General features: G+C 43.2%; 1 protein-coding gene across 2 annotated transcripts; it reads left to right on the top strand.

Moving 5' to 3' along the window:
• Positions 1–1,250: 1,250 nt before the first annotated feature.
• LOC120019476 (zinc finger and BTB domain-containing protein 1-like) lies at positions 1,251–25,186 on the top strand. Of its 2 annotated transcripts, none has more exons than XR_005472335.1 (2): positions 1,251–1,370; positions 8,316–8,427. XR_005472335.1 is itself a non-coding variant. In XM_038962776.1 (2 exons), the coding sequence occupies exon 2, from the start codon at positions 22,769–22,771 to the stop codon at positions 24,860–24,862; it is 2,094 nt and encodes a 697-aa protein (XP_038818704.1). In that variant the 5' UTR covers positions 1,251–1,370; positions 22,765–22,768; the 3' UTR covers positions 24,863–25,186. The 2 variants fall into 2 exon arrangements, 1 of the variants encoding a protein (XP_038818704.1); XM_038962776.1 differs by lacking the exon at positions 8,316–8,427 and adding an exon at positions 22,765–25,186.
• Positions 25,187–25,284: the final 98 nt, after the last annotated feature.

The following is a 25,284-nucleotide window of genomic DNA, read 5'->3' as shown; positions in this document are numbered from 1 at the left end:
ACACTATGAGCCACTAAGACACTGTATATCCTAGTACTTGATGCTATATCCTAATACACACAAAATAAGTAATGATCAGAGAATGCCTAAAATGTCACTTGACAACCAGTGTTAGTGAATGTACTGTAGCATCATGTTTTGTTTAAATACGGATCTTTTGGGAAATTATCTTGATTTTTAATGCTGTTATCCCGTTGTATAAAAGCAATAATACACTCGAGGCTTTGCCTCATGGCTATGACCATATCACAGCCATGATAAAAATGTCATAACACATTGCCTCTCATGTATTTTTGCTTAAGTAAACCAGAAAGTATAAACCCATCATAGCTTACTGTATGAATTAGATCCCAGGTGGAGTTGCCTGGTTATGGCCTCAGTTCAGCAAGTTCATTCAACTCCTTGTAGGCTACTCTATGGCATTTGCCAAAGACATGGGACATGACCAGAGTGGCAAATGACCGGAGTGGCAAGGAGTGGAATGTTAGCTAAAACAACTGGACCCAGTCTCGGTAGAACGTTGACGTGCATCGGACAGTCCCATGCCATTGGGACAGTCGTTGCACTTTGAAACCGACGCCCACGTATGGGACTGCCCACCGGGCAAAATGCGTGAAAAGAGTGTGTCCCATGTATATTTTCTGTCAGGTCATAAAATGTGTAAACATCACCCGTGTGGGTAACGAACTCACATATTCTTCGGTACATACAGTATGTTTTACGCTATCTTAAAAAATCTGATGTTGGTTAACAAACTTTGCAGCAGAGAACACTTTCTAATATATCATAAAATGTGCATGCCATGCTCAGCCAATGAGTGCAGCAAAGTTCTAATAAACCTATGCCTTGGAGATGTCAATGTTTATTCTAATTTGCCTTTATGCTGAAATGTAGCCTAAACATCATCGGTGGTCATTCTAGTACATGCCTGTGCATGTGGAGAAGAAATGCAATACACATTGGCTATTAATCAAATGAATGCGGAGGAAGATATGCCTAATTTAATTGTACAGGCCTACATGTATAATATAATAACTAGCCTACTATGCCAGTATCACATAAATCACATTTTCTATGTTCGTTTATTTTAACTGTAAGCATTCAACTGAGTAATGTTAACTGCCTTGTTACTCTACTGTGCACCCAGTCTCGGGAGGGTTAGATTTGCGTGAGTGGGGCTCAGTGCGGTGAACAAGCTCAAACAGCGGCTGTGCGGAAGTTCTGTCATCCGTGCTGCAGAAGGGGCTTCGCCCTGGCGATTATTCTCGTCACAACTTTATGCTTGGATAAAAGCGGTTGAGGTGGAACTTCTGGACAGTACAACCCAACTTGAGTTTTACTACAGCCACAGTCGGCCACCTTTATTTTCGGTGAGTATTTATTCAGTGTTTTCACAGAGTAAACATTTCTGCGTTTGGAAAAACCTTGTTCTTTTTTTCACATAGCGTGAATGCGGGAAGCAGCGCGGGGGTGGCAGTGCGTGCTTGCGTGACATTACCGACAACACTGCCGTGGAGCTCTCCATTTTGGTTTCACTTTGTTTGGTCCCCCGATATTTTCAAGAAGTACAACTCTGTTGCTCCGATTGGAATTATTGTAAATCTGTCTAGTTGATTATTACTTTTTATTGCGGTATGATTGACAGATATGATGTCCGCGCGACAGTCTCCAAAAAAGGCCAATGAAGATGCGTGGGTGGGATGTAAAACCTCTCAATTTGAGCCGTTGGAGTCCTGACAAAGAAACTGCTGTTTTGAACCATACATATGAGGGTATCACTTTGCTGACTGCACATTCTCAAAGTAGACCATTGATGATAGCAGATAGTTCATTGTGGTCAACTACCTTCAAATGCATTCTAGGCTGTTATAGATTTAGGCTTGAATAGCTGAAAGACATTTCTGATGAACTCAACTTCCTACACTATGGAGTGGATTTTAGTCAGCTAAAGCTTAAAATAAAAAAGGCTACAAATGCTTAGAGAAGTTCAGTCTGCAATAACTATGTCAACACTGTAGAACATATGTCATTGACAGGCTGGCTGTATATCACATCAAAAATGATAAGCTATATAGAAATCGGTCCTTTTTGCTTCCCGGGGTACACGCACACTGAGCGGCTGGATGCCAGAGTCAGCCACAGGTGTAGCACGCCTGGAGTTAGGGATTAAGGGCCTTGCTAGAATAACCGAATCACGGCAGATTTGTCCCTATTGTACCCTCTGGTTGAAGGCCCACCCCAGCTAACAAATACGTCCCCACAACGTTAGAGAAGGTTCCTTAAGAATCTCATTAGGTCATTAACTCATGTTTTCACAGGGATGTGCCCATGATGTGCAAGGAATATTTCAAAGAGATCATTCCCTTGATGTCTAATAGAATTTACCCAGAATGTGGTTACCATTTTATCAGAATCTTTAAGATATTAATGTTCTAGACACGTTTTATGGGAACGTTGCAAGAACATTCACGTGTCCAGTTTTCTGTGGACGAGGAGAATATGCCATCAGTGTCCCACCAAACATACACAGAATAGGGTTGCCATGTTCTCAGAATATAAAATATCAACGTTCGAGATACGTTTCATGGGATCATTTCTGTGTATCAGTTGTCGGGTGTAATTGAACCCCCAAAGAGTTGAATTACACCTTGTTGCTGTTTCCCGAGCCAATCAAATCAAATGTTATTAGTCACATGCGCCGAATACAACAGGTGTAGACCTTACAGTGAAATGCTTACTTACAAGCCCCTAACCAACAATGCAGTTTAAAACATAAGAATAGGAAATAAAAGTTACAAGTACCTGTTCACCTCGCTTCCATCTAGAATGCGAGGTCAGTACAGGTGCATCAAAGCTCAAGGCCATCAGGTTGTTAAACAGCCACCACTAGCACAGAGAGGCGGCTGCCTACCTACAGACTTGATATCATTCGCCACTTTAATAAATGGAACACTAGTCACTTTAATAATACCACTTCAAGAATGTTTACATATCTCGCATTACTCATCTCATGTATATTCTGTATCCTTCACTATCTATTGCATCCTAGCCACTCTGTCACTGCTGATCCATATATTTTATACTTATATATTCTCATCCCATTCCTTTACTAGATTGTGTGTATTAGGTTTTGTTGTGGAATTTGTTAGGTATTAGGTTTTGTTAGATATTACCTGTTAGATACTGTTAAAATAGTCTGGGCAGCCATTTGATTAGATGTTCAGGAGTCTTATGGCTTGGGGGTAGAAGCCTCTTGGACCTAGACTTGGCACTCTGGTACTTCGTGGTAGCAGAGAGAACAGTCTATGACTAGGGGGGCTGGAGTCTTTCGCAATTTTTAGGGCCTTCCTCTGACACTGCCTAACATCAAGGCCCTGATTGGTGAACCACTGATCAATTCATAGCTTTGTCTGTTGCCAAGGTTGGGGAGACTCACACACAGTGATTTTAACTTATATATTTTACACACTGAAGTAGATGATTAACATTGTGCATGTTCATTTATACCGTAAATATTCAACATTTTCTCACCTGGGATTTGAACTCACAACCTCTTGGTTCATGGTATTCCGATCTTCCCGTTACGCCACTGTGTCCAGTCATGTATTGGTTAATCTGACTGTTCTCATCATTGATTTGATTTACTTATTTCAAGAGCTTTCTGTATAGTTGTCTAATGTTGGTGAGGTGTAAATATTTTTATGAACATCACAAGATTCAACAACTGAGACATAAACTGAAAAAGTTCCACAGACATGTGACTAACAGAAATGGAATAATGTGTCCCTAAACAAATGGGGGGGGGGGGGGGGGGGGTCAAAATCAAAAGTAATAGTCAGTATCTGGTGTGGCCACCAGCTGCATTAAGACATTTCTGGGGGAATGGCCCTAGCCCTCACCCTCCAATCCAACAAGTCCCAGAGGTTTTATTTTATTTCACCTTTATTCAACCAGGTAGGCTAGTTGAGAACAAGTTCTCATTTACAACTGTGACCTGGCCAAGATAAAGCAAAGCAGTTCAACACATACAACAACACAGTTAAACATGGAATAAACAAACATACAGTAGAAAAAAGTATATACAAAGTGTGTGCAAATGAGGTAAGGGAGAAGGGATAAGGCAATAAAATAGGCCATAGTGGCAAGGTAATTACGATAAGGCAAATTAAACACTGGAGTGATAGATGTGCAGAAGATGAATGTGCAAGTAGAGATACTGGGGTGTAAAGGAGCAAAATAAATACAGTATGGGGATGAGGTAGTTGGATGGGATATGTACAGGTGCAATAATCTGTTAGCTGCTCTGACAGCTGGTGCTTGAAGTTAGTGCGGGAGATAAGTCTCCAGCTTCAGCGATTTTTGCAGTTCGTACCAGTCATTGGCAGCAGAGAACTGGAAGAAAAGGCGGCCAAAGGAGGAATTGGCTTTGGGGGTGACCAGTGAAATATACCTGCTAGAGCGCGTACTGCGGGTGGGTGCTGCTATGGTGAACAGTGAACTGAGATAAGGCGGGGCTTTACCTAGCAAAGACTTGTTGATGACCTGGAGCCAGTGGGTTTGGTGATGAATATCAAGCGAGGGCCAGCCAACAAGAGCGTACAGGTCACAGTGGTGGGTAGTATATGGGGCTTTGGTGACAAAACGGATGGCACTGTGATCGACTGCATCCAATTTGTTGAGTAGAGTGTTGGAGGCTATTTTGTAAATTACAATGTCGAGGATCGGTAGGATAGTCAGTTTTACGAGGGTATGTTTGGCAGCATGAGTGAAGGACGCTTTGTTGCGAAATAGGAAGCAGATTTTTGATTTAATTTTGGGTTGGAGATGCTTAATGTGAGTCTGGAAGGAGAGTTTACAGTCTAACCAGACACCTAGGTATTTGTAGTTGTCCATATATTCTAGGTCAGAACCGTCCAGAGTACTAATGCTGGACGGGCGGGCAGGTGCGGGCAGCGATCGGTTGAAGAGCATGCATTTAGTTTTACTTGCATTTTTAAGAGCAGTTGGAGGCCACGGAGGTGAGTTGTATGGCATTGAAGCTCGTCTGGAGGTTAGTTAGCACAGTGTCCAAAGAAGGGCCAGAAGTATACAGAATGGTGTCATCTGCATAGAGGTGGATCAGAGAATCACCAGCAGCAAGAGCGACATCATTGATGTATACAGAGAAGAGAGTCGGCCCGAGAATTGAACCCCCATAGAGACTGCCAGAGGCCCGGACAACAGACCCTCCGATTTGACACACTGAACTCTATCAGAGAAGTAGTTGGTGAACCAGGCGAGGCACTCATTTGAGAAACCAAGGCTGTCAAATCTGCCGATGAGGATGTGGTGATTGACAGAGTCGAAAGCCTAGGCCAGGTCAATGAATACGGCTGCACAGTATTGTTTCTTATCGATGGCGGTTAAAATATCGTTTAGGACCTTGAACGTGGCTGAGGTGCACCCATAACCAGCTCTGAAACTAGATTGCATAGCGGAGAAGGTATGGTGAGATTCGAAATGGTCGGTAATCTGTTTGTTGACTTGGCTTTCGAAGACCTTAGAAAGGCAGGGTAGGATAGATATAGGTCTGTAGCAGTTTGGGTCAAGAGTGTCCCCCCTTTGAAGAGGGGGATGACCGCAGCTGCTTTCCAATCTTTGGGAATCTCAGACGACACGAAAGAGAGGTTGAACAGGCTAGTAATAGGGGTGGCAACAATTTCAGCAGATAATTTTAGAAAGAAAGGGTCCAGATTATCTAGCCCGGCTGATTTGTAAGGGTCCAGATTTTGCAGCTCTTTCAGAACATCAGCTGACTGGATTTGGGAGAAGGAGAAATGGGGAAGGTTTGGGTGAGTAGCTGTGGGGGGTACAGTGCTGTTGACCGGGGTAGGGGTAGACAGGTGGAAAGCATGGCCAGCCGTAGAAAAATGCTTATTGAAATTCTCAATTATAGTGGATTTGTCAGTGGTGACAGTGTTTCCTATCTTCAGTGCAGTGGGCAGCTGGGAGGAGATGTTCTTATTCTCCATGGACTTTACAGTGTCCCAGAACTTTTTTGAGTTTGTGTTGCAGGAAGCAAATTTCTGCTTGAAAAAGCTAGCCTTGGCTTTTCTAACTGCCTGTGTATATTGGTTTCTAACTTCCCTGAAAAGTTGCATATCACGGGGGCTGTTCGATGCTAATGCATTAAATGGTACCTGCAAAACACCAGTCTCAACGTCAACAGTGAAGAGGTGACTCTGGGATGCTGGCCTTCTAGGCAGAGTTGCAAAGAAAAAGCCATATCTCAGACTGGCCAATAAAAGGAAAAGATTAAGATGGGCAAATAACAGACACTGGACAGAGGAACTCTGCCTAGAAGGCCAGCATCCCGGAGTCGCCTCTTCACTGTTGACGTTGAGACCGTTTTTTTGTTGTGGGTACTATTTAATAATACTGCCAGTTGAGGACTTGTGAGGTGTCTGTTTCTCAAACTAGACACCCTAATGTACTTGTCCTCTTGCACTCAGTTGTGCACAGTTGTGCACCGGGGCCTCCCAGTCCTCTTTCTATTCTGGTTAGAGCTAGTTTGCGCTGTTCTGTGAAGGGAGCAGTACATAGCGTTGTTCGAGATCTTCATTTTCTTGGAAATTTCTCACATGGTATAGCCTTCATTTCTCAGAACAAGAATAGACTGATGAGTTTCAGAAGAAAGGTCTTTGTTTCTGGCCATTTTGAGCCTGAAATCGAATCCACAAATGCTGATGCTCCAGATACTCAACTAGTCTAAAGAACGACAGTCTTATTGCTTCTTTAATCAGGACAACAGTTTTCAGCTGTGCTAACACAATTGCAAAATGGTTTTCTAAAGAACAATTAGCGTTTTAAAATGATAAACTTGGATTATCTAACACAACATGACACTGGAACACAGGAGTGATGGTTGCTGATAATGGGCCTCTGTACACCTATGTAGATATTACATAAAAAATCACCCGTTTCCAGCTACAATAGTCATTTACAACATTAAAAATGTCTACACTGTATTTCTGATCAATTTGATGTTATTTTAATGGACAAAAAAATTGTTTTTCTAAGAAAAACAAGGACATTTCTAAGTGACCCCAAACGTTTGAACGGTAGTGTATATCCTACACTACACACATACTTGCATATACAGACCCATTACTCTCTCTCATGTGCAACAGGCATACAGAGAGAGAGACTAGGTGTGTGTTTACTGTGATCCAGGGTGGAAGAATATCATCTGGTTGTTGTCATCAGACATGCTGTTGGCACAGAGGCTGTTTGTAGAGATCACACTGGGGCTCATCACTGTCATCAACACCTCCTCCCACTGGTCTGGTAAACTATGCCAACACAACAGGTTTCTGGTTTTATTAGTCGTATATATGGGATACGCATGGTACACATTGTCCAACGAAATGCCTACTTGCAGGTAAATGGCAGTAGAATAGAATAAACATTTGACATAAGTATAATACAGGAAGGCACAATTTGTAGTCCAATATTTACACATGTATTAGGGAAGGGGAGGATGGGGAGCAAGTGTATACATTTAGCAGTATAATAGAGTCTGGTTGCAACAGTTGTGATGTGCATGTAGCATGAGTGAGTGAGTGCATGTGTGCTAAGGTGTGGAGAATCAGAGCAGGTGGTCAGTCCATATGAAGTGTTCTGCAGTCTGATGGATTGTAGATACCAACATGCTCAGAGACTGTTTCTATCAGACCTCATGCTCCAATACCGTCTGCCCAATGGTAAGGAAGAGAACAGCTCGTGGTTTGGGTGTGTGGGGTCCTTGATGATGCTGCATGGCTTCTTCAGGCACCGTTTAGAGTAGAGCCGCCTTGGGTCGTGGATGGATCAATTCCCGTATCAGGCCTTGATTCAACCGGTCAGGACGCTCTCAATGGTGCAGTGTTTTGCTGACGTTGAAGGAGAGGTTGTTGTGATGACACCACAATGTCAGTTCACTTACCACCTCCCTATAGGCTGACTCGTTGGTTATCAGGCCTACAATGGTGGTGTTGTCAGCAAACTTGATGATGGAGTTGATGTTGTGCAAAGCCACGCAGTCATGGGTGAACAGGGAGTACAGCAAAGTACTGAGGACACACCCCTGGGGGGCCCCTGTGTTAAGAGTCAGTATGGAGGAGGTGTTGTTGCCAATCCTCACAGCCTATGGACTACCCGTCAGGAAATCCAGTTGCAGAGGGTGGTGTCCAGACCCAGGGATTTGAGCTTGGTGTCGAGCTTGGAGGAAACAATAGTGTTGAATGCTGAACTGACTCAATGAACAGCATTCTCACATAAGTGTTCCTCTTGTCCAGATGTGTTACGGCTGTGTGAATAGCGATGGAAATGGCATCTTCCGTGGATCTGTTGGAGCGGTAGGCAAATTGGAGTGGGTCCAGTGTGCCTGGCATGCTGGGCTTGATGTGGGCCATGACCAGCCTCTAGAAGCACTTCATGATGACCAAGGTAAGCGTGACAGGGTGATAGTCATTTGGGCATGTCACCTTGTTTTTCTTGGGCACTGGGACGAGGGTGGTCTCGTTAACCCTGTTTTGTACTGATGTGAAATATTCCTCAATTTCACCTTTTATTGTAAAAGATAAATGCTAACTTCATCATCCAAGCATCACATGGAACACATCCACAGCCAAACTCATTACATAAACCAGCCTAAATAACATAAGTTAGCGACCTAACAGCTAGACTTGTTTACAATGCACCACATCTCTGGTGAGCACAAGGGAAAAATGTCATGTTGTTTAGATGTGTGTCAACTAAGCTAACAGCAACTAAATTCTTTATGATGAGAGCCATGTTTGTTTGTTTGACAAGCGAAAACTCCCTAATCCCAAAATGCCATTCACTATAAGACGCAAATAAACAAATTCAAAGATGGCTGCGCCCATTGCCTGAAAAAAATTACAAATATTTGAAGTTTACTGAACAGAAATATAAACGCAAAATGTAAAGTGTTGTTCCCATGTTCCATACGCACAAAAAGCTTATTTCTCTAAAATGTTGTGCACAAATGTGTTTACATCCCTGTTAGTGAGCATCCTCCTTAGCCACGATAATCCATCCACTTGACAAGTGTGGCATATCAAGAAGCGGATTAAACAGCATGATCATTACACAGGTGCATCTTGTGTTGGGGACAATAAAAGACCACTCTAAAATGTGCAGTTTTGTCACACAACACAATGCCACAGATGTCTCAAGTTTGAAAGAGCGTGCAATTGGCATGCTGACTGCAGGAATGTCCACCAGAGCTGTTGCCAGAGAATTGAATGTTCATTTTTCTACCATAAGCCGCCTCCGTCGTTCTAGATAATTTGGCAATAAGTCCAACGGGCTTCACAATCGCAGACCACGTGTAACCATGCCAGCCCAGGACCTCCACATCTGATTTCTTTAACTGCAGGATTGTCTGAGACCAGCCACCCAAACAGCTGATGAAACTGAGGAGTATTTCTGTCTATAATAAAGCTCTTTTGTGGGGAAAAACTCATTCTGATTGGCTGGGACTGGCTCCCCAGTGGGTGGGACTGGCTCCCCAGAGGGTGGGCCTATGCCCTCCCAGGCCCACCCAAGCCATGTGAAAACTAATAGGTTAGGGCATAATGCATTTATTTCAATTGACTGATTTCCTAATATGAACTGTAACTCAGTAAAATCATTGAACATGTTGCATTCATATTTTTGTTCAAGATACTTGTTACAGTGTATACAAGAACCGGAGCACATGACTTGACAAGGCGTTTACAGTTTTTGATGAATCACAAAGAAAATAAAATGTTATCACCTCGCAGATTGTCAACCCAAATGTAAGCCTACTGCCTAGCCTAACTGTAGTGCGAAAGATCAAAAGGGTTGCCAGATTTGGTCAAAACCAATTTCGAGGAGTTTGTGGGAGGATTAGCTTCATTTGTGGGAGATTTCAAGTCCATGGGGGGTTGAAATGGAGGAAGGTATTGTGCAGGGATGTGGTGCAGGAAGTTATGATGGGGATTTATCAATGAATTGGGGGCAAACACAGGAGAAGTTTATAAGCTAAATAAAAGTAAAACCCCTAGAAAAGGGGGGTCTGAGCTGGCAACCCTGAGGTGCCATAGTTACAATCTGATGCCACATTCAAAACAACTGACTTCCAACTTCAGTGAGTTCAAGACAACTGGGAACTCTGGAAAAAAAACGGTCATCCAACACGGAATTCCAACTCAGGAACTTAGGCCTTTTTCTAGAGCTCCTACTTTCTGACCTGAAGATCACTGACGTCGTGATTTGACTTCGTATTTTTCAGATTTCCCAGGTGTCTTGAAAGTACTATAAGTCAGTCGAGTGAACCATCCCTTCACCTCGTTTTGTTATAACGTCTTTGGTCTGACAGATGCTTACGTGACAACCAGAATGCATTGTATGATGTCAACAAACATGGCGCCACATATAGCTGGTAAATAGCTCAGCATTATCTCATCATAACCTTCAAAGACGTATTTTACACACATCATATCTGTCTATTACAATCTATGCAAGAATCGGAATGCATGATTTGTCACCAGAACTTGAAAACGTGAATAACACTGAATACATTATGCTCCATACATACGGTACGCTATAGTAGAAACGACTACACGATATATACAGAAAATAAGCCACTTACTTTTATATGAATGCACACGTCCAAAGTTATTATTTGTAAGGAAAACAACAACAAAGGCAATGCGGGCGCCAGCCAAAAAATGTGCCGGCGGGAAAAGTTTGTGCAAGGCCTGTTCTGACTAGAGATGCGCACTGGGGGAATTGCTTCTTGGGCTCTCGTCGATGAGAGAAGTTTGTCCAGCTCAGTAAAGCCAGGTGCCTTGTTGATAGTGTTGTTAAGAAGGCAGAGCAGTGCTTTATTATGGACAGACTTCTCCCCATTTTAGCTACTGTTGTATCAATATGTTTTGACCATGACAGTTTACAATCCAGGGTTACTCCAAGCAGTTTAGTCACCTCAACTTGCTCAATTTCCACACTATTCATTACAAGGTGGTGTTGAGCTTTAGGGTTTAGTGAATGATTTGTCCCAAATACAATGCTTTTAGTTATTGGAAATATTTAGGACAAACTTATTCCTTGCTACCCATTCCGAAAATATCTGCAGCGCTTTACGTTGGGCTCCCGCGTGGTGCAGCAGTCTAAGGAACTGCATCTCAGTGCAAGAGGCATCACTGCAGTCCCTGGTTCGAATCCAGGCTGCATCACATCCAACCGTGATTGAAAGTCCTATAGGGCGGTGGGTTTGGCTGGCCAGTAGCATGTCGTTAGTAAAGATTGTAAAAAGCAAGGGGCCTAAACATCTACCCTGGGGAATTCCTGCTTCAACCTGGATTATTTTTGAGAGGCTTCCATTAATCTGTTAGACAAGTAACTCTTTATCTACATTATAGCAGGGGGTGTAAAGCCATAATACATACAGTGGTTCCTCCTATAAAAGTTGCGAGCTTACACCGCGGGATTTAGAGGTACCTAGCATCACGGTTTCATTGCTCCAGACCACCACAAGGAGGTGTTCGAGCACTCATTATGCATTTGGGTCCAAATGTTTTTATATGACCAATCATATCGAGTGGTTCCAATGACGAATTTGATGCAAGCCACCCGTCCCTGATAACTTTATCAGCAAAGATGGCTGACAAAACATTATGGTGGAAGCTAATTTAAGTAAATATAAAGTCATAATGAGCCAAGCAAAAAAATGTACAATTGAGAGGAATATGTTAGTTAGTGTAGAGACAAACGATTGTGCATATTTTTTTGTCATCAAGTTAACCTGATGAGGACAGAGGGCGCTGTTGTCACTTTGGGGGAAAAACGTGCCCAATTTAAACGGCCTCGTACTCAATTCTTGCTCGTACAATATGCATATTATTATTACTATTGGATAGAAAACACTCTCTAGTTTCTAAAACCGTTTGAATTATATCTGTGAGTGAAACAGAACTCATTTGGCACAAACTTCCTGACCAGGAAGTGGAAAGTCTGAAATCGAGGCTCTCTTCTGGGTCCTGCCTATAAATGGGCATGATACCTATTAGTATACATGCACGTCATACACCTTCCCCTGGATGTCAAGATGCAGTGAGAGAAGAAATGAGGTGATTATCTTGGTCTGAGATAGAATACGTCCTCTTGGAATGACGTGTCACCGATTTCATGTTTTCAGGAAGGCGCGAGGAGGACAGTGGGATTGCCTTTTGAAAAGCTGTCGTTATAGGCGACTACTATCTCCGGCTTTGATTTTATTTGATACATGTGACAATATCATCGTAAAGTATTTTTTTTCAATATAGTTTTATTAGATTTTTGAAATTTATTCGGGACGTTAGGCGTGTTGCGTTGTGTGCCCTTTGTTCAGAATGGAGAGCTTCGCGCCACTTGGCCAGTGTGCTTGCTAATTCAAGAGGGAAAAACGATGTTCTAAATCCAAACAACGACTGTTCTGGACAAAGGACCCCTTGTCCAACATTCTGATGGAAGATCACCAAAAGTAGGACCCATTTTGTGATGCTATTTCATATATCTGTCGAACTGTGTACTAGTAGTTTTGCGCCCAGGTTTTGGCCACTCTCTCGCTATAACATAAGCCTTATGTCGTAATGAAGATATTTTTAGAATTCTAACACTGCGATTGCATTAAAAACTAGTGTATCTATCATTTCCTATACAACATGTATTTTTTTGTAATGTTTATGAATAGCTATTTGGTCAGAATAGGTGAGAGTCTAATAGAAATATCCGCACATTCTTGGAAAAAGAAGCTACGTTAGCATAATGGATAACCACTGATTTCAGCTCTAAATATGCACATTTTCGAACAAAACATAAGTGTATGTATAACCTGATGTTATAGGACTGTCATCTGAGGAAGGTTTATGAAGGTTAGTGAAAATTAATATCTTTTGCTGGTTTATTCGCTAACGCTAACGTGCCTATTGCTATCGCTAACGTGCCTTGATGAATGAATGCGGTAGTGTGGTAGTCTATTGTAGTAAGCTAATATAATGCTATATTGTGTTTTCGCTGTAAAACACTTAAAAAATCTGAAATATTGGCTGGGTTCACAAGATCCTTGTCTTTCATTTGCTGTACACGATGCATTTTTCAGAAATGTTTTATGATGAGTATTTAGGTATTCCACGTTGGTCTCTATAATTACTCTGGCTGCTTCGGTGCTATTTTTGACGGTAGCTGTGATGGTAGCTGCAATGTAAAACTGATTTATACCTCAAATATGCACATTTTTCGAACAAAACATAGATTTATTGTGTAACATGTTATAAGACTGTCATCTGATGAAGTTGTTTGTTGGTTAGTTTGGTTGGTTCTTGGTTAGTTAGGTTGGCTTTGTGCATGCTACCTGTGCTGTGAAAAATGTCTGTCCTTTTTTGTATTTGGTGGTGAGCTAACATAAATATACGTGCTGTTTTCGCTGTAAAACATTTAAAAAATCAAACATGTTGGCTGGATTCACAAGATGTGTACCTTTCATTTGCTGTATTGGACTTGTTAATGTGTGAAAGTTAAATATTTCTAAAAAATATATTTTGAATTTCGCGCTCTGCCTTTTCAGTGGAATGTGGGAGGAGTTCCGCTGGCGGAACGCTAGAGTCAGACAGGTTAATTTACGAAAATCGCTATTTAGCAAGTTTTATTTTTCAGTCATATCCAATACCAGGTGTATCAAACTCCATTCTGTGAATGATGCGGTGTCTGCATGTATGTATTACAATCATACACCTCAACAGTTTTTACCACTCCTGCTCCTGGGACATCAATGATTACACATTGTAACTATGCAATAGACTAGAAACATGATTTAACTAAAGGCTGATTTGTAATTCATATATACAGAATAAAAACAGTACATCCTGCCAGCATGCCCACAAGCGTGCTGAATGACGCGTGGAAGAGAGCGAGGAACGAGATGGGAGAACAATCCAGGCTGTTTGCTCTGAGACCGGCATAATAAATGTAATGAAACAAGCAGGGAGCAGATTTCGAACTCTCAACATTCTATCTTGAAGTCCAGCACGCTATCGACTGTGCCTAAATTTATTAATTGGGGTTGGGGCCGATTGTGGCAAAAAATACTATCAATTGGAATCTTTAAAATGTGGAAAGGGGTAAAAGTGTTATCAGTTTTTCACAAGCGTAGCAGGATGGGCTATTAGCTAAACAATTCAACCTGTACTAAAGAATTGTCTAATAGCCGAGCTAGGTGTGAACCCCCCCCCCCCCAGTCATTTGGATCCATCTTTCCATCTACCTACACACGGTTAATGGTCTGGGGGGGAAAAATCATATATACTGTATATATCTATCAATCATGGCTCCCAAGTGGCGCAGCGGTCTAAGGCACTGCATCTCGGTGTAAGAGGCATTATTACAGTCCCTGGTTCAAATGCCAGCTGTATCACATCTGACCGTGATTAGGAGTGCCATAGGGAGGCGCACAATTGGCCCGGCGTCATCCGGGTTTGGCCGGGGTAGGCCGTGATTGTAAATAAAAATGTGTTCTTACCTGACTTTAGGTAAATCAAGGTTCAATTTAAAAAACAACTGGCGGCCACTGCAGCGTAATCATAGGAGGTGAACAGTGGCTGGTGCTGAAAATATAGCTAACTTGTTATGCAAGTGTTGCACGCCAACAGACTTGCAACACAAGTCGAGCAATTAATTTCAACAATAATCTTCATTTAAAATTGACTTTACAAACAACAAGAGGGCTTAATTGGAGTCTATTTCCTTGGAACCTAGACCTATATAAAATAACTTAACTGTCTGAGGTAGGCTACGAGCCTAGGATTTTTTTTATTAGGCCTACTTACAGTTGCAACTGGTCAAAAATGTAGCATCCTACATAAAACAATCATTTAAAGAAAAAAGTCTGCACGTTCGAACTAACACAATGTAACTAATAATTAAAAGCACACATTTGTAAATCTTAAACTCTAAAAGCAATTGGAAAGGTTGATACAAATTGTGTGACATTGTGGTTACAAAAAAGAATGTAGCCCATCATGCAAATGTTTCCTATTAGCAGGACAATAGACTTTTTAAAATCCCTCAACTTGCAATGTATTCGATGCTTATGTACTCTAAAGTGTTACATTTCTAACTCAAAACATCTTTATGCTTTCATTAATCTTCTTGATCTTTTTTCTTCTGTAGCAATTTTGAGCAAATTGGACCACGGTTGATTCGTCTGTGAAGATGACATTATTGAATGTCTCGCAAGCTTTGATCCATGCCTGGGCCTGCAGGACGCGAAGTTCTTTGTTTGTCAGACGAATCATTGGGTTGAATCTACAGAACAGTACAGAACAAGCGAGTGAGAATGTCTCACCCCGTGTTCAAGAATTGCCTTTTTCTCCCTGAAAACGAAATCTCCAAAATATTGTTAATTTTTAATCAAAGCGTTTATTATTCATGAATTAAGAATTATATAAAAGCCCCTTAGAATCTGTGAGAATATCTGAGAATATCTAACAAAAAATTCCCCTTAGATATTCATTTAGAGTCCTCCAATCCTCTAAATGCAATTATTGGCGGAGAGTAACGTCATTGAAAAAATATATATATTCGATATACCTAGGTAGGTGAAATGAGTCTCACTAGTGTTGAGTAATGTGCTGTTAAAAATGGTGTAGGTCTTATTTATTTAAAGAGCATATTGAAGTTAGAAGCAAAAGCCTACAACTATATTAGCACCGTTTCACGCTGCTCTGAGGCAAGCATGGGGACTGGTCCTGATAAATCAATCAGATTTTTATTTTCACTTAATCCCCGTTTTGTTATTGGTTAGACAAGAATTAGAAGATTAGGGTACAGAAATGTTATGCTCTTAATGTAACCTTTATTTAACTAGGCAAGTCAGTTAAGAACAAATTCTTATTTTCAATGACGGCCTAGGAACAGTGGGTTAACTGCCTTGTTCAGGTGCAGAACGACAGATTTTTACCATGTCAGCTCGGGGATTCGATCTTGCAACCTTTCGGTTACTAGTCCAACGCCCTTTGGATTAATGAGGAATTGAAAAATTGTTTAGTTTAGAGGGATGAGGCAAAAGGTATGGCAAATAAGTCTGGATCCAAACTGATTGGCAAATGTACTGAAAATTAAGAAATCAGGTGACTAAACTAAATAAAAAATCAACTATACTATGAAACAAAGATAAATGATATAAAGAATGATAGTAAAAAGCTTTGGGGCGTGTTAAATGACATTTTGGGGAAACAAGCCAAATCGGCTTCATCATTCATTGAATCTGATAGCTCATTTATCACAAAACCCACTGATATTGCCAACTACTTTAATGACTTTTTCAATGGCAAGATAAACAAACTTAGGGATGACATGCCAGCAACAAACGCTGACACTACACATCCATGTATATCTGACCACATTATGAAAGACAAGAATTGTACTTTTGAATTCCGTAAAGTGAGTGTGGAAGAGGTTGTCTATCAACAATGACAAGCCACCGGGGTCTGACAATCTGGATGGGAAGTTACTGCGGATAATAGTGAACGATATTGCCACTCCTATTTGCCACATCTTCAATTTAAACCTACTAGAAAGTGTGTGCCCTCAGGCCTGGAGGGAAGCTAAAGTCATTCTGCTACCCAAGAATAGTAAAGCCCCCTTTACTGGCTCAAGTAGCTGACCAATCAGCCTGTTACCAACCCTTAGTGAACTTCTGGAAAAAAATTGTGTTTGACCAGATACAATGCTATTTTACAGTAAACAAATTGACAACAGACTTTCAGCACGCATATAGGGAAGGACACTCAGCAAGCACGGCACCTAGACAAATGACTGATAATTGGCTGAGAGAAATTGATGGTAAAATGATTGTGAGGGCTGTCTTGTTAGACTTCAGTGCAGCTTTTGACATTATCGATCATAGTCTGCTGCTGGAAAAAACGTACAGTGGTTCCTCCTTTAAAAGTGTGTCGTACTGCGGCTGCTGCAGCATTCGGTGGCACGTTATCTATTTGTCAGCCATTTATTTTGTTAATGCAAGTTATTGCTAGTTTGACCACCTTTGAGAAGCATTTGACAGTATTCCGTACTGGCATTACAAGATATTTTAAAACCTTTTTTGTAATAACATAGTATATGGGATTGATTAAGAAATTTCGCTTAATTTGATTAATATCATGGTATTTCTATTCAGAGAGAAATGAAAAACGAAACCCTCATGGTTTCCGTTAGGATGGAATGGAAAATATGGCGCTGTACAAAGTGACGGTCGGGAGTAGGCTACAGGATTGGAGGATTCTAAATCGTTTGCCTTCATTAGACAACTTTGTTCCAATATTTCTGTAAATCAGTGATATTTACTCCCATAGTAATTCATTATGGATCCATAACTAAATAATCATCTGCAGTTTGAGAGTGTGTTTATCATTATTATATTGATGAAATGTGTTTTTGTTTATTAGGTTACTGTGCAGTCTACAATACATACTGTAGTAAACATGGGAAAGTGCCTAATTCCTTACATAAGGGAGAGCAGGCCATATCTGTACTACAGAATGCGGGGCACGCAGGAGACCGGTGTTATTTCATAGTTGTGATGTCTTCACTATTATTCTACAATGTAGAAAATAGTAAAAATAAAGAAAAATCCTGGAATGAGGAGGTGTGTCCAAACTTTTGACTGGTACTTGCTTAATTAAATTGACTAATGTTTTTTCTATTCCAAGAAAAATTAAAAACCCTTTGGGTTTCCATTAGGATGGAACAGAAAATATGGTGCTGTACAACGTGACGGTCGGCAGAACAGTACTGGGCTATTTAGCTAAAGAAGCCCCGCAGGGCATGAGGAAGGAGTAGGGCTGTCCTTGTAAATAAGAATTTGTTCTTAACTGACTTGCCTAGTTAAATAAAGGTAACATCTTTTTTTTTATGGATGTTTGTGTATACATGGTCAAGCACGCTGGATCCTCTTGTGGGGCAGGATACATGTTGGTGATTTTTTTGGCAACATTTGTTTTGGACTGGTTTGATTAAAAGTCACCCGCAACAATAAAGACTACTTCCGGGTGAGAGGATTCTTGCAGGCTAATGATCCTTTACAGTTCGCTGAGTGCCGCCTTGGTTTTGCTTGTGGCGGTATGTACACAGCTGTGATAATAACACACGTGAATTCCCTTGGCATATAGTGGGGTCGGTATTTAAGCATCAGGAACTCCAGTTGGGGTGAAAAGGAGCTCGCAATGTTTTCAACTTCGGTACACCAGGAATTGTTTCAGGAAGCATAGCCACTAACCCTGACTTACCAGAAGCCACCACTCGATCCAATCGAAATATGGAGAAGCCGTCTGGATGAATAGCAGAGTCGAGTTTATTGTCCGTAAGCCACGTCTTTTGTAAAAACACAGATTTCCCTGATGTCCCTCTGCGGTTGAAGCCTTGCTCTGATTTCACAAATATTGGAGTTTGATACCCCAGGTCAGGACTCCACTGAGGAAGGTGAATGGATACATATGTGTTAAGTTGTGTAAGGCACAAGATGAGTTAGGGAACAACCATGACTCCAAAAGCCTTAGAAAGTTATGTCAAGGTCAAAGGTAACTCACAGGTCAAAATTGGCGTCCTCTGCCTCGTAGGTGTAGTGGTCCAGGGTGATGAAGTAGGAGCCTGACTAACCTTGTCAAATATATGTTTTCTACACACACACTGATCTGTCTTCTGAGAACAACTGCAGTGAGATGGAGAGTAAAAATGGGAAATGTCATAGAGTTCATTTGGAGTTGGAAAGTTTAACATCTTAATGTTGCATTCAAGGTAACAGTGCATTTTAAGACTGTTGCTGTATCAAGAGGCAACTATGGATAATCGAGTTGAGTGGCGTGGATTGGTACATCAGTCAGTATGGTTTAGTATTAAACAGCCTACTGTCATTTCACACCCAACCCTTGTCGTGGAGAACTGTCCTCCTACAGGTTCACTTCATCCCTTACCTAACCTACTTGTATGTATGTATGTATGTTCGGTAAGGGATGAAGTGAACCTATAGGAGGATGGCTCTACATTCAGTATAGAATTATCCTCTGTATAGAACCATCTTTCTAACCAAATAGACAGCAGTTGGTAATAGTTAATAACATAAAATCGAATTGTATTTGTCACATGCGCCAAATACAACAGGTATAGACCTTACAGTGAAATGCTGACTTACAAGGCCTTAACCAACGATGCAGTTTTAAGAAAATACCTAAAAAGAAAATTAAGAACAAAGTAAGAGATTAGAAAAACAAATAATTAAAGAGCAGCAGTGAATAACAATAGCGGGGCTATATACAAGGGGTACCGGTACTGTGTCAATGTGGGGGGGGCACCAGTGTCAAGGTAATTGAGATAATTATGTACATGCAGGTAGGGTTGTTAAAATGGCTATGCATAGATAATAACAGAGAGTAGCAGCATGGGGGGTGCAAATAGTCTGGGTAGCCATTTGATTAGCTGTTCAGGAGTCTTATGGCTTTGGGGTAGAAGCTGTTTAGAAGCCTCTTGGACCTAGACTTGGTGCGCCGGTTACGCTTGCCACGCGGTAGCAGAGAGAACAGTCTATGACTTGGGTGACTGGAGTCTTTGACAATTTTGTGGGCCTTGCTCTGACACCGCCTTGTGTAGAGGTCTTGGATGGCAGGAAGCTTGGCCCCGGTGATGTACTGGGCCATACGCACCACCCTCTGTAGTGCCTTTGCGATCGGATGCCAATCAGTTGCCATACCAGGCAGTGATGTAACCTGTCAGGATGCTCTCGATGGTGCAGCTGTAAAATCTTTTGAGGAAGAGGATCTGAGGACCCATGCCAAATCTTTTCAGTCTCCTGAGGGGGAATAGGTTTTGTCGTGCCCTCTTCACGACTGTCTTGGTGTGCTTGGATCATGTTAGTTTGTTGTTGATGTGGATGCCAAGGAACTTGACGCTCTCATCCTGCTCCACTTCAGCCCCGTCGATGAGAATGGGGGCATGCTCGGTCCTCTTTTTCCTGTAGTCCACAATCATCTCCTTTGTCTTGATCACGTTGAGGGAGAGGTTGTTGTCCTTGCATCACATGGTCAGGTCTCTGACCTCCTCCCTATAGGCTGTCTCATTGTTAACCTCTCTGGGATATGTGGGACGGTAGCGTCCCAACTGGCCAACATCCAGTGAAAATGCAGAGCGCCAAATTCAAATAAATTACTATAAAAATTTAACTTTCATGAAATCACACATTCAATATACCAAATTAAAGCTACACTTGTTGTGCATCCAGCCAACGTGTCAGATTTAAAAAATGCTTTACGGCGAAAGCAAACAATGCTATTATCTGAGGATAGCACCCCAGCTACCAATCACAGACCATCATATTTCAACCCTCCCGGCGCAACACAAAACGCAGAAATAAAGATATAATTCATGCCTTACCTTTGACGAGCTCCTTCTGTTGGCACTCCAATATGTCCCATAAACATCACAAATGGTCCTTTTGTTCGATTAATTCCGTCAATATACACTGCTCAAAAAAATAAAGGGAACACTTAAACAACACAATGTAACTCCAAGTCAATCACACTTCTGTGAAATCAAACTGTCCACTTAGGAAGCAACACTGATTGACAATAAATTGCACATGCTGTTGTGCAAATGGAATAGACAAAAGGTGGAAATTGTAGGCAATTAGCAAGACACCCCCAATAAAGGAATGGTTCTGCAGGTGGTGACCACAGACCACTTCTCAGTTCCTATGCTTCCTGGCTAATGTTTTGGTCACTTTTGAATGCTGGCGGTGCTTTCACTCTAGTGGTAGCATGAGACGGAGTCTACAACCCACACAAGTGGCTCAGGTAGTGCAGCTCATCCAGGATGGCACATCAATGCGAGCTGTGGCAAGAAGGTTTGCTGTGTCTGTCAGCGTAGTGTCCAGAGCATGGAGGCGCTACCAGGAGACAGGCCAGTACATCAGGAGACGTGGAGGAGGCCGTAGGAGGGCAACAACCCAGCAGCAGGACCGCTACCTCCGTCTTTGTGCAAGGAGGAGCACTGCCAGAGCCCTGCAAAATGACCTCCAGCAGGCCACACATGTGCATAACCATAACCATAATATGCATATATTAGCAACTGGGCCTGGGTAGCAGGCGGTTTACTCTGGGCACGCTTTTCATCCAAACGTGAAAATGCTGCCCCCTATCCCAAAGAAGTTAACAGTGATCAGGCCTACCACTGTTGTGTCATCAGCAAACTTAATGATGGTCTTGAAGTTGTGCATTTTCGTGCAGTCATGGGTGAACAGGGAGTACAGTAGGCGACTGTACGGCGCCGCAGAACGGGCAGACGGAGCGGTCTTCTGGTCAGGCTCCGTAGATGGGCACATCGCCCACCGCTCCCGAGAATACTACTAGCCAATGTCCAGTCTCTTGACAGCAAGGTAGACGAAATCCGAGCAAGGGTCGCCTTCCAGAGAGACATCAGAGATTGTAACATTCTCTGTTTCACGGAAACATGACTCACTAGGGATACGTTAGAGTCGGTACAGCCACCCGGTTTCTTCACACATCGCGCCGACAGAAACAAACATCTCTCTGGTAAGAAGAAGGGAAAGGGTGTATGCCTTATGATTACCGAGTTGTGGTGTGATCAAGTAAAGTGTTGGTCCCATATTTCATGACCTGAAATATAAGATCCCAGAAATGTTCCATATGCACAAAAAGCTTATTTCTCTCCAATTTTGTGCACAAATGTGTTTACATCCCATAGCTATAGTTAGATTCCTTTGAGAACAAAAGTCGGAATACAGAAGATGTTAGCTAGCCAGCTAAGTAGCCATGTTTTCTAGCTTCAACATTGTATACACTAAGGTTAGTAGCTAGCAGGCTAAAAACTCCACCCAACAGTTACCTACCAGTCCATGAGAAGGGGGCCATTTCGGCGGCACTCTTCCAACTTTCAAAATGTATTCCAAAGTTTATCCAGTTTCTGGATTTGTCATGAGCAGTCTTTTTCTCGCTTCTTTTTCTCTTTTGGTGTCGAGTTGATTCAGATCCAAAAACTGAGAATTATGCTTGTTTCTGTCGATATTTTCTGAAAATGTTGTCCCTGCTACCAGGACAGTTTATCTGCAAACAAGTTAGCTAGCTTGTTGGCTTAGTCTGCTCTGTGTTTGCTTTTGGCGGCTGCAGCTCGCAGGTGACTTTCCTTCCTCTTCAGCCCCGGAGCCATTGCAGCAGCGTCGTTTGAGTAGGCAGGATTTAGCACAATGACACACCTTGCCCAAAAGGCCAGCCCAAAAGGCTCAGGGCTCAACCCTATTGTTTTCATTAAAAGTGAAAACACAACACAAGAACTGGGGCGACCTTCGGATTCCACCTTTTTAAGGCATGAGTGTTAATCTTTAAAAATAATGTAATAAATTATCGAATGCCTAGGAGTGTGGAGTACCTACAATTTTGTTTTTATGTTGCGTTTGTTGGGTCTCCTCTTGTGTTGTGAAAAGACTGATTCAGATATGTCTCTTATATTGTTGTATTTAACCTTTATTTTACTAGGGGTATCATGAAGAAATAACAGCTTAATTTAGCTTATAAAGACATCGTAAGACATGCAATTGGTCTCTGCACAAGTTTACACACTTGTTTTCGAACAGACTTGGTGCTACATTGCTGTTATTTAGCATCTGTAGATTGAAGCATTGCTTTGCTAATTCTCTCTCTGCTCCTTTTCCAGTTTGATGGCGAGGCCGAGCCACAGTGAGCATGTCCTGCAGCAGCTCAACAACCAGCGGGAGTGGGGCTTCCTGTGTGACTGCTGCATCGCCATCGGCGACATCTACTTCCGGGCCCACAAGGCCATGCTGGCTGCCTGCAGCTCCTACTTCCGCATGATGTTCATCCAAGACCAACAGGGGACGGTGCGCATGGACCTCAGCAACATGCAGATTAGTGCGGAGTGCTTCGACCTAATCCTGCAGCTCATGTACTTGGGCCGCATCGTGGTGGGCAGCTACGAGTTTGAGGCGCTCAAGGCCTCAATGGCCTTCCTGCAGATGTACTACATCCCCGACTCCCTGGAGGACCTCGGGGACATCAGAAGTGCCTCAAACCTCACACCGTCCTCCTCTACCTCTTCCTCCACCACCTCGCCCAGCTCCTCTTCCTCTGCTGGCCCGGCAATTATCGGCAAAATGATGTTTGGAGTCCGCATGTATGAGCAGCAGAAGCCAGGTGCCCCAGAGAGCGATCCCAAAAGTTTGCCCAAAGTTGCAATTACTGCTGTGCCTGTGCGACCAAGCATTCTTGTCCCAGTCAACAGGCCTCCACTCGTGGTGGAGGATGTGGCACCCCCTTTGGTAGTAGTAGCATCACCGTTTCTAGACAGTGTAGCTGAGCAACCTTGTGACCTGCGCAAGAGGCCCAGCGCCCGGATCGCCACCTTAAAAGAGCGCCCCCGCTTCGGACGCACTTACACCTGCGAAGACTGCGGCTTTGTTTTCAGCTGCGAGAAGCTGCTGATTGAGCATATCCTCACCTGCACCAACCGTAAGGCCTTCCAGGTCCCCAGGACCAGCGCAGAGACAGACAATGATTCCAGCAAGGCGGAGAGCTCGGCCTCTGAGGGGATGGAGGAGCACAGGGTGGTCTGCAAGGCTAGAGGAGATTGGCCGGACCACAAATCTGACTCTAACACGGCGATCAAGTCTGTGGCAACTGGTACGGAAAACGAGCCTGGATCTGCCAGAAATATCCCCATCAAGGTGGAGCCGGAAGAAAACGTGGTGTCCGAGATGATGGATGGCATTAAAGTGGTCCAGGTAGGAGATATCAGAGCAAGGCACAGTGCACTCAATGACACTATGAGGGACCCGATTAAATGTGACCAGGAGCCCGAGGCTGGTGTTTCCGTCATGAACAACAGCAACAAGCCATTTGAAGGGCACATGTCCAGCAATGAGGATTCTGGCATACCTGCCAAGATGCACAAGATTAAAGAGGAGAAGAAGGACGGGGAAAGTTTGCCATGTGAGCTGTGCGGAGAACTTCTCACGGAGGAGTACCAGTCAGCCCACTACATCTCCAGCCACATGGGCCACATCTGCGCCTGTGGGAGGTGTGGCCAGGTCCTAATCAAGGGGTGGCAACTGCAGGAGCATGCTGAGCGCTGTGGCGAACCTCAGAGTGCAGACACTGACTCTCATGGGGAGGAAGGCGACACGCCCCTGCCAGAGGAACTGCAGGCCATGGACGATGGGCTGCTGGAGGGGGGCGACCTGGCCTGCCCCCACTGTGGCCTGCTTTTCCAGAGTGAGAGCCTGGCCTTGGAACACGCTCTGACCTGCCACGAGCAGGAGCTGTTCCGCCCTGTCCTGCTGGAGGATGGCGGTGTCGAGCCTGACCATCGGCGCAAGCATTTCTGTGCCATCTGTGGCAAGGGCTTCTACCAGCGCTGCCACCTGCGGGAGCACTACACCGTCCACACCAAGGAGAAGCAGTTCAGCTGTCTGACGTGCGGCAAGCAATTCCTGCGTGAGCGGCAGCTCCGGCTGCACACCGACATGCACAAGGGCATGGCGCGCTACGTCTGCCCCGTGTGCGACCAGGGCACCTTCCTCAAACACGACCATGTGCGCCACATGATCTCGCACCTGTCGGCCGGGGAGACCATCTGCCAGGTGTGCTTTCAAATCTTCCCCAGCGGCGAGCACCTGGAGAAACACATGGATGTGCACCTGTACATCTGTGGCGTCTGTGGGGAGAAGTTTCGCCTTCGCAAGGACATGCGGAGCCACTACAACTCCAAACACACCAAAAGACTGTGTCCTGCCTGAATGAATGTGTCTGTTACTTCAAAGTCATAAACGTGAGAACAAATGTATGCACTTAAACACCCCCAAAAATAACCTACTAAATCTGCACTTTCAAAATGTATGCCTAATCGAAGTGTCTTATTGCCTAAAAGTTGAGGCATATATTTTTGAGTTTGATGTCTATTTGTTTTCCACCCCTGCACTAAACACACATTAATGTAATTTGATGACATTGCCACATAAAGTAGACAAATCCTTAGCACATTTGCCACACACAGTAGAGTGGCGCAGCGGTCTAAGGCACTGCATCTCAGTGCTAGAGGCGTCACTACAGACTCTCTGGTTCGAGTACACGCTGTATCACAACCGGACAGGATTGGGAGTCCCATAGGGCGGCGCACAATTGGCCCAGCGTCGTCCGGGTTTGGCCGGTGTAGGTCGTC

The sequence above is a fragment of the Salvelinus namaycush genome, chromosome 24 (genome assembly GCF_016432855.1).
Source record: "Salvelinus namaycush isolate Seneca chromosome 24, SaNama_1.0, whole genome shotgun sequence".
Classification (NCBI taxonomy): Eukaryota; Metazoa; Chordata; class Actinopteri; order Salmoniformes; family Salmonidae; genus Salvelinus; species Salvelinus namaycush.
Note: the sequence above shows the minus strand (reverse complement) of the source record. Positions and strands in the feature narration are given on the sequence as shown.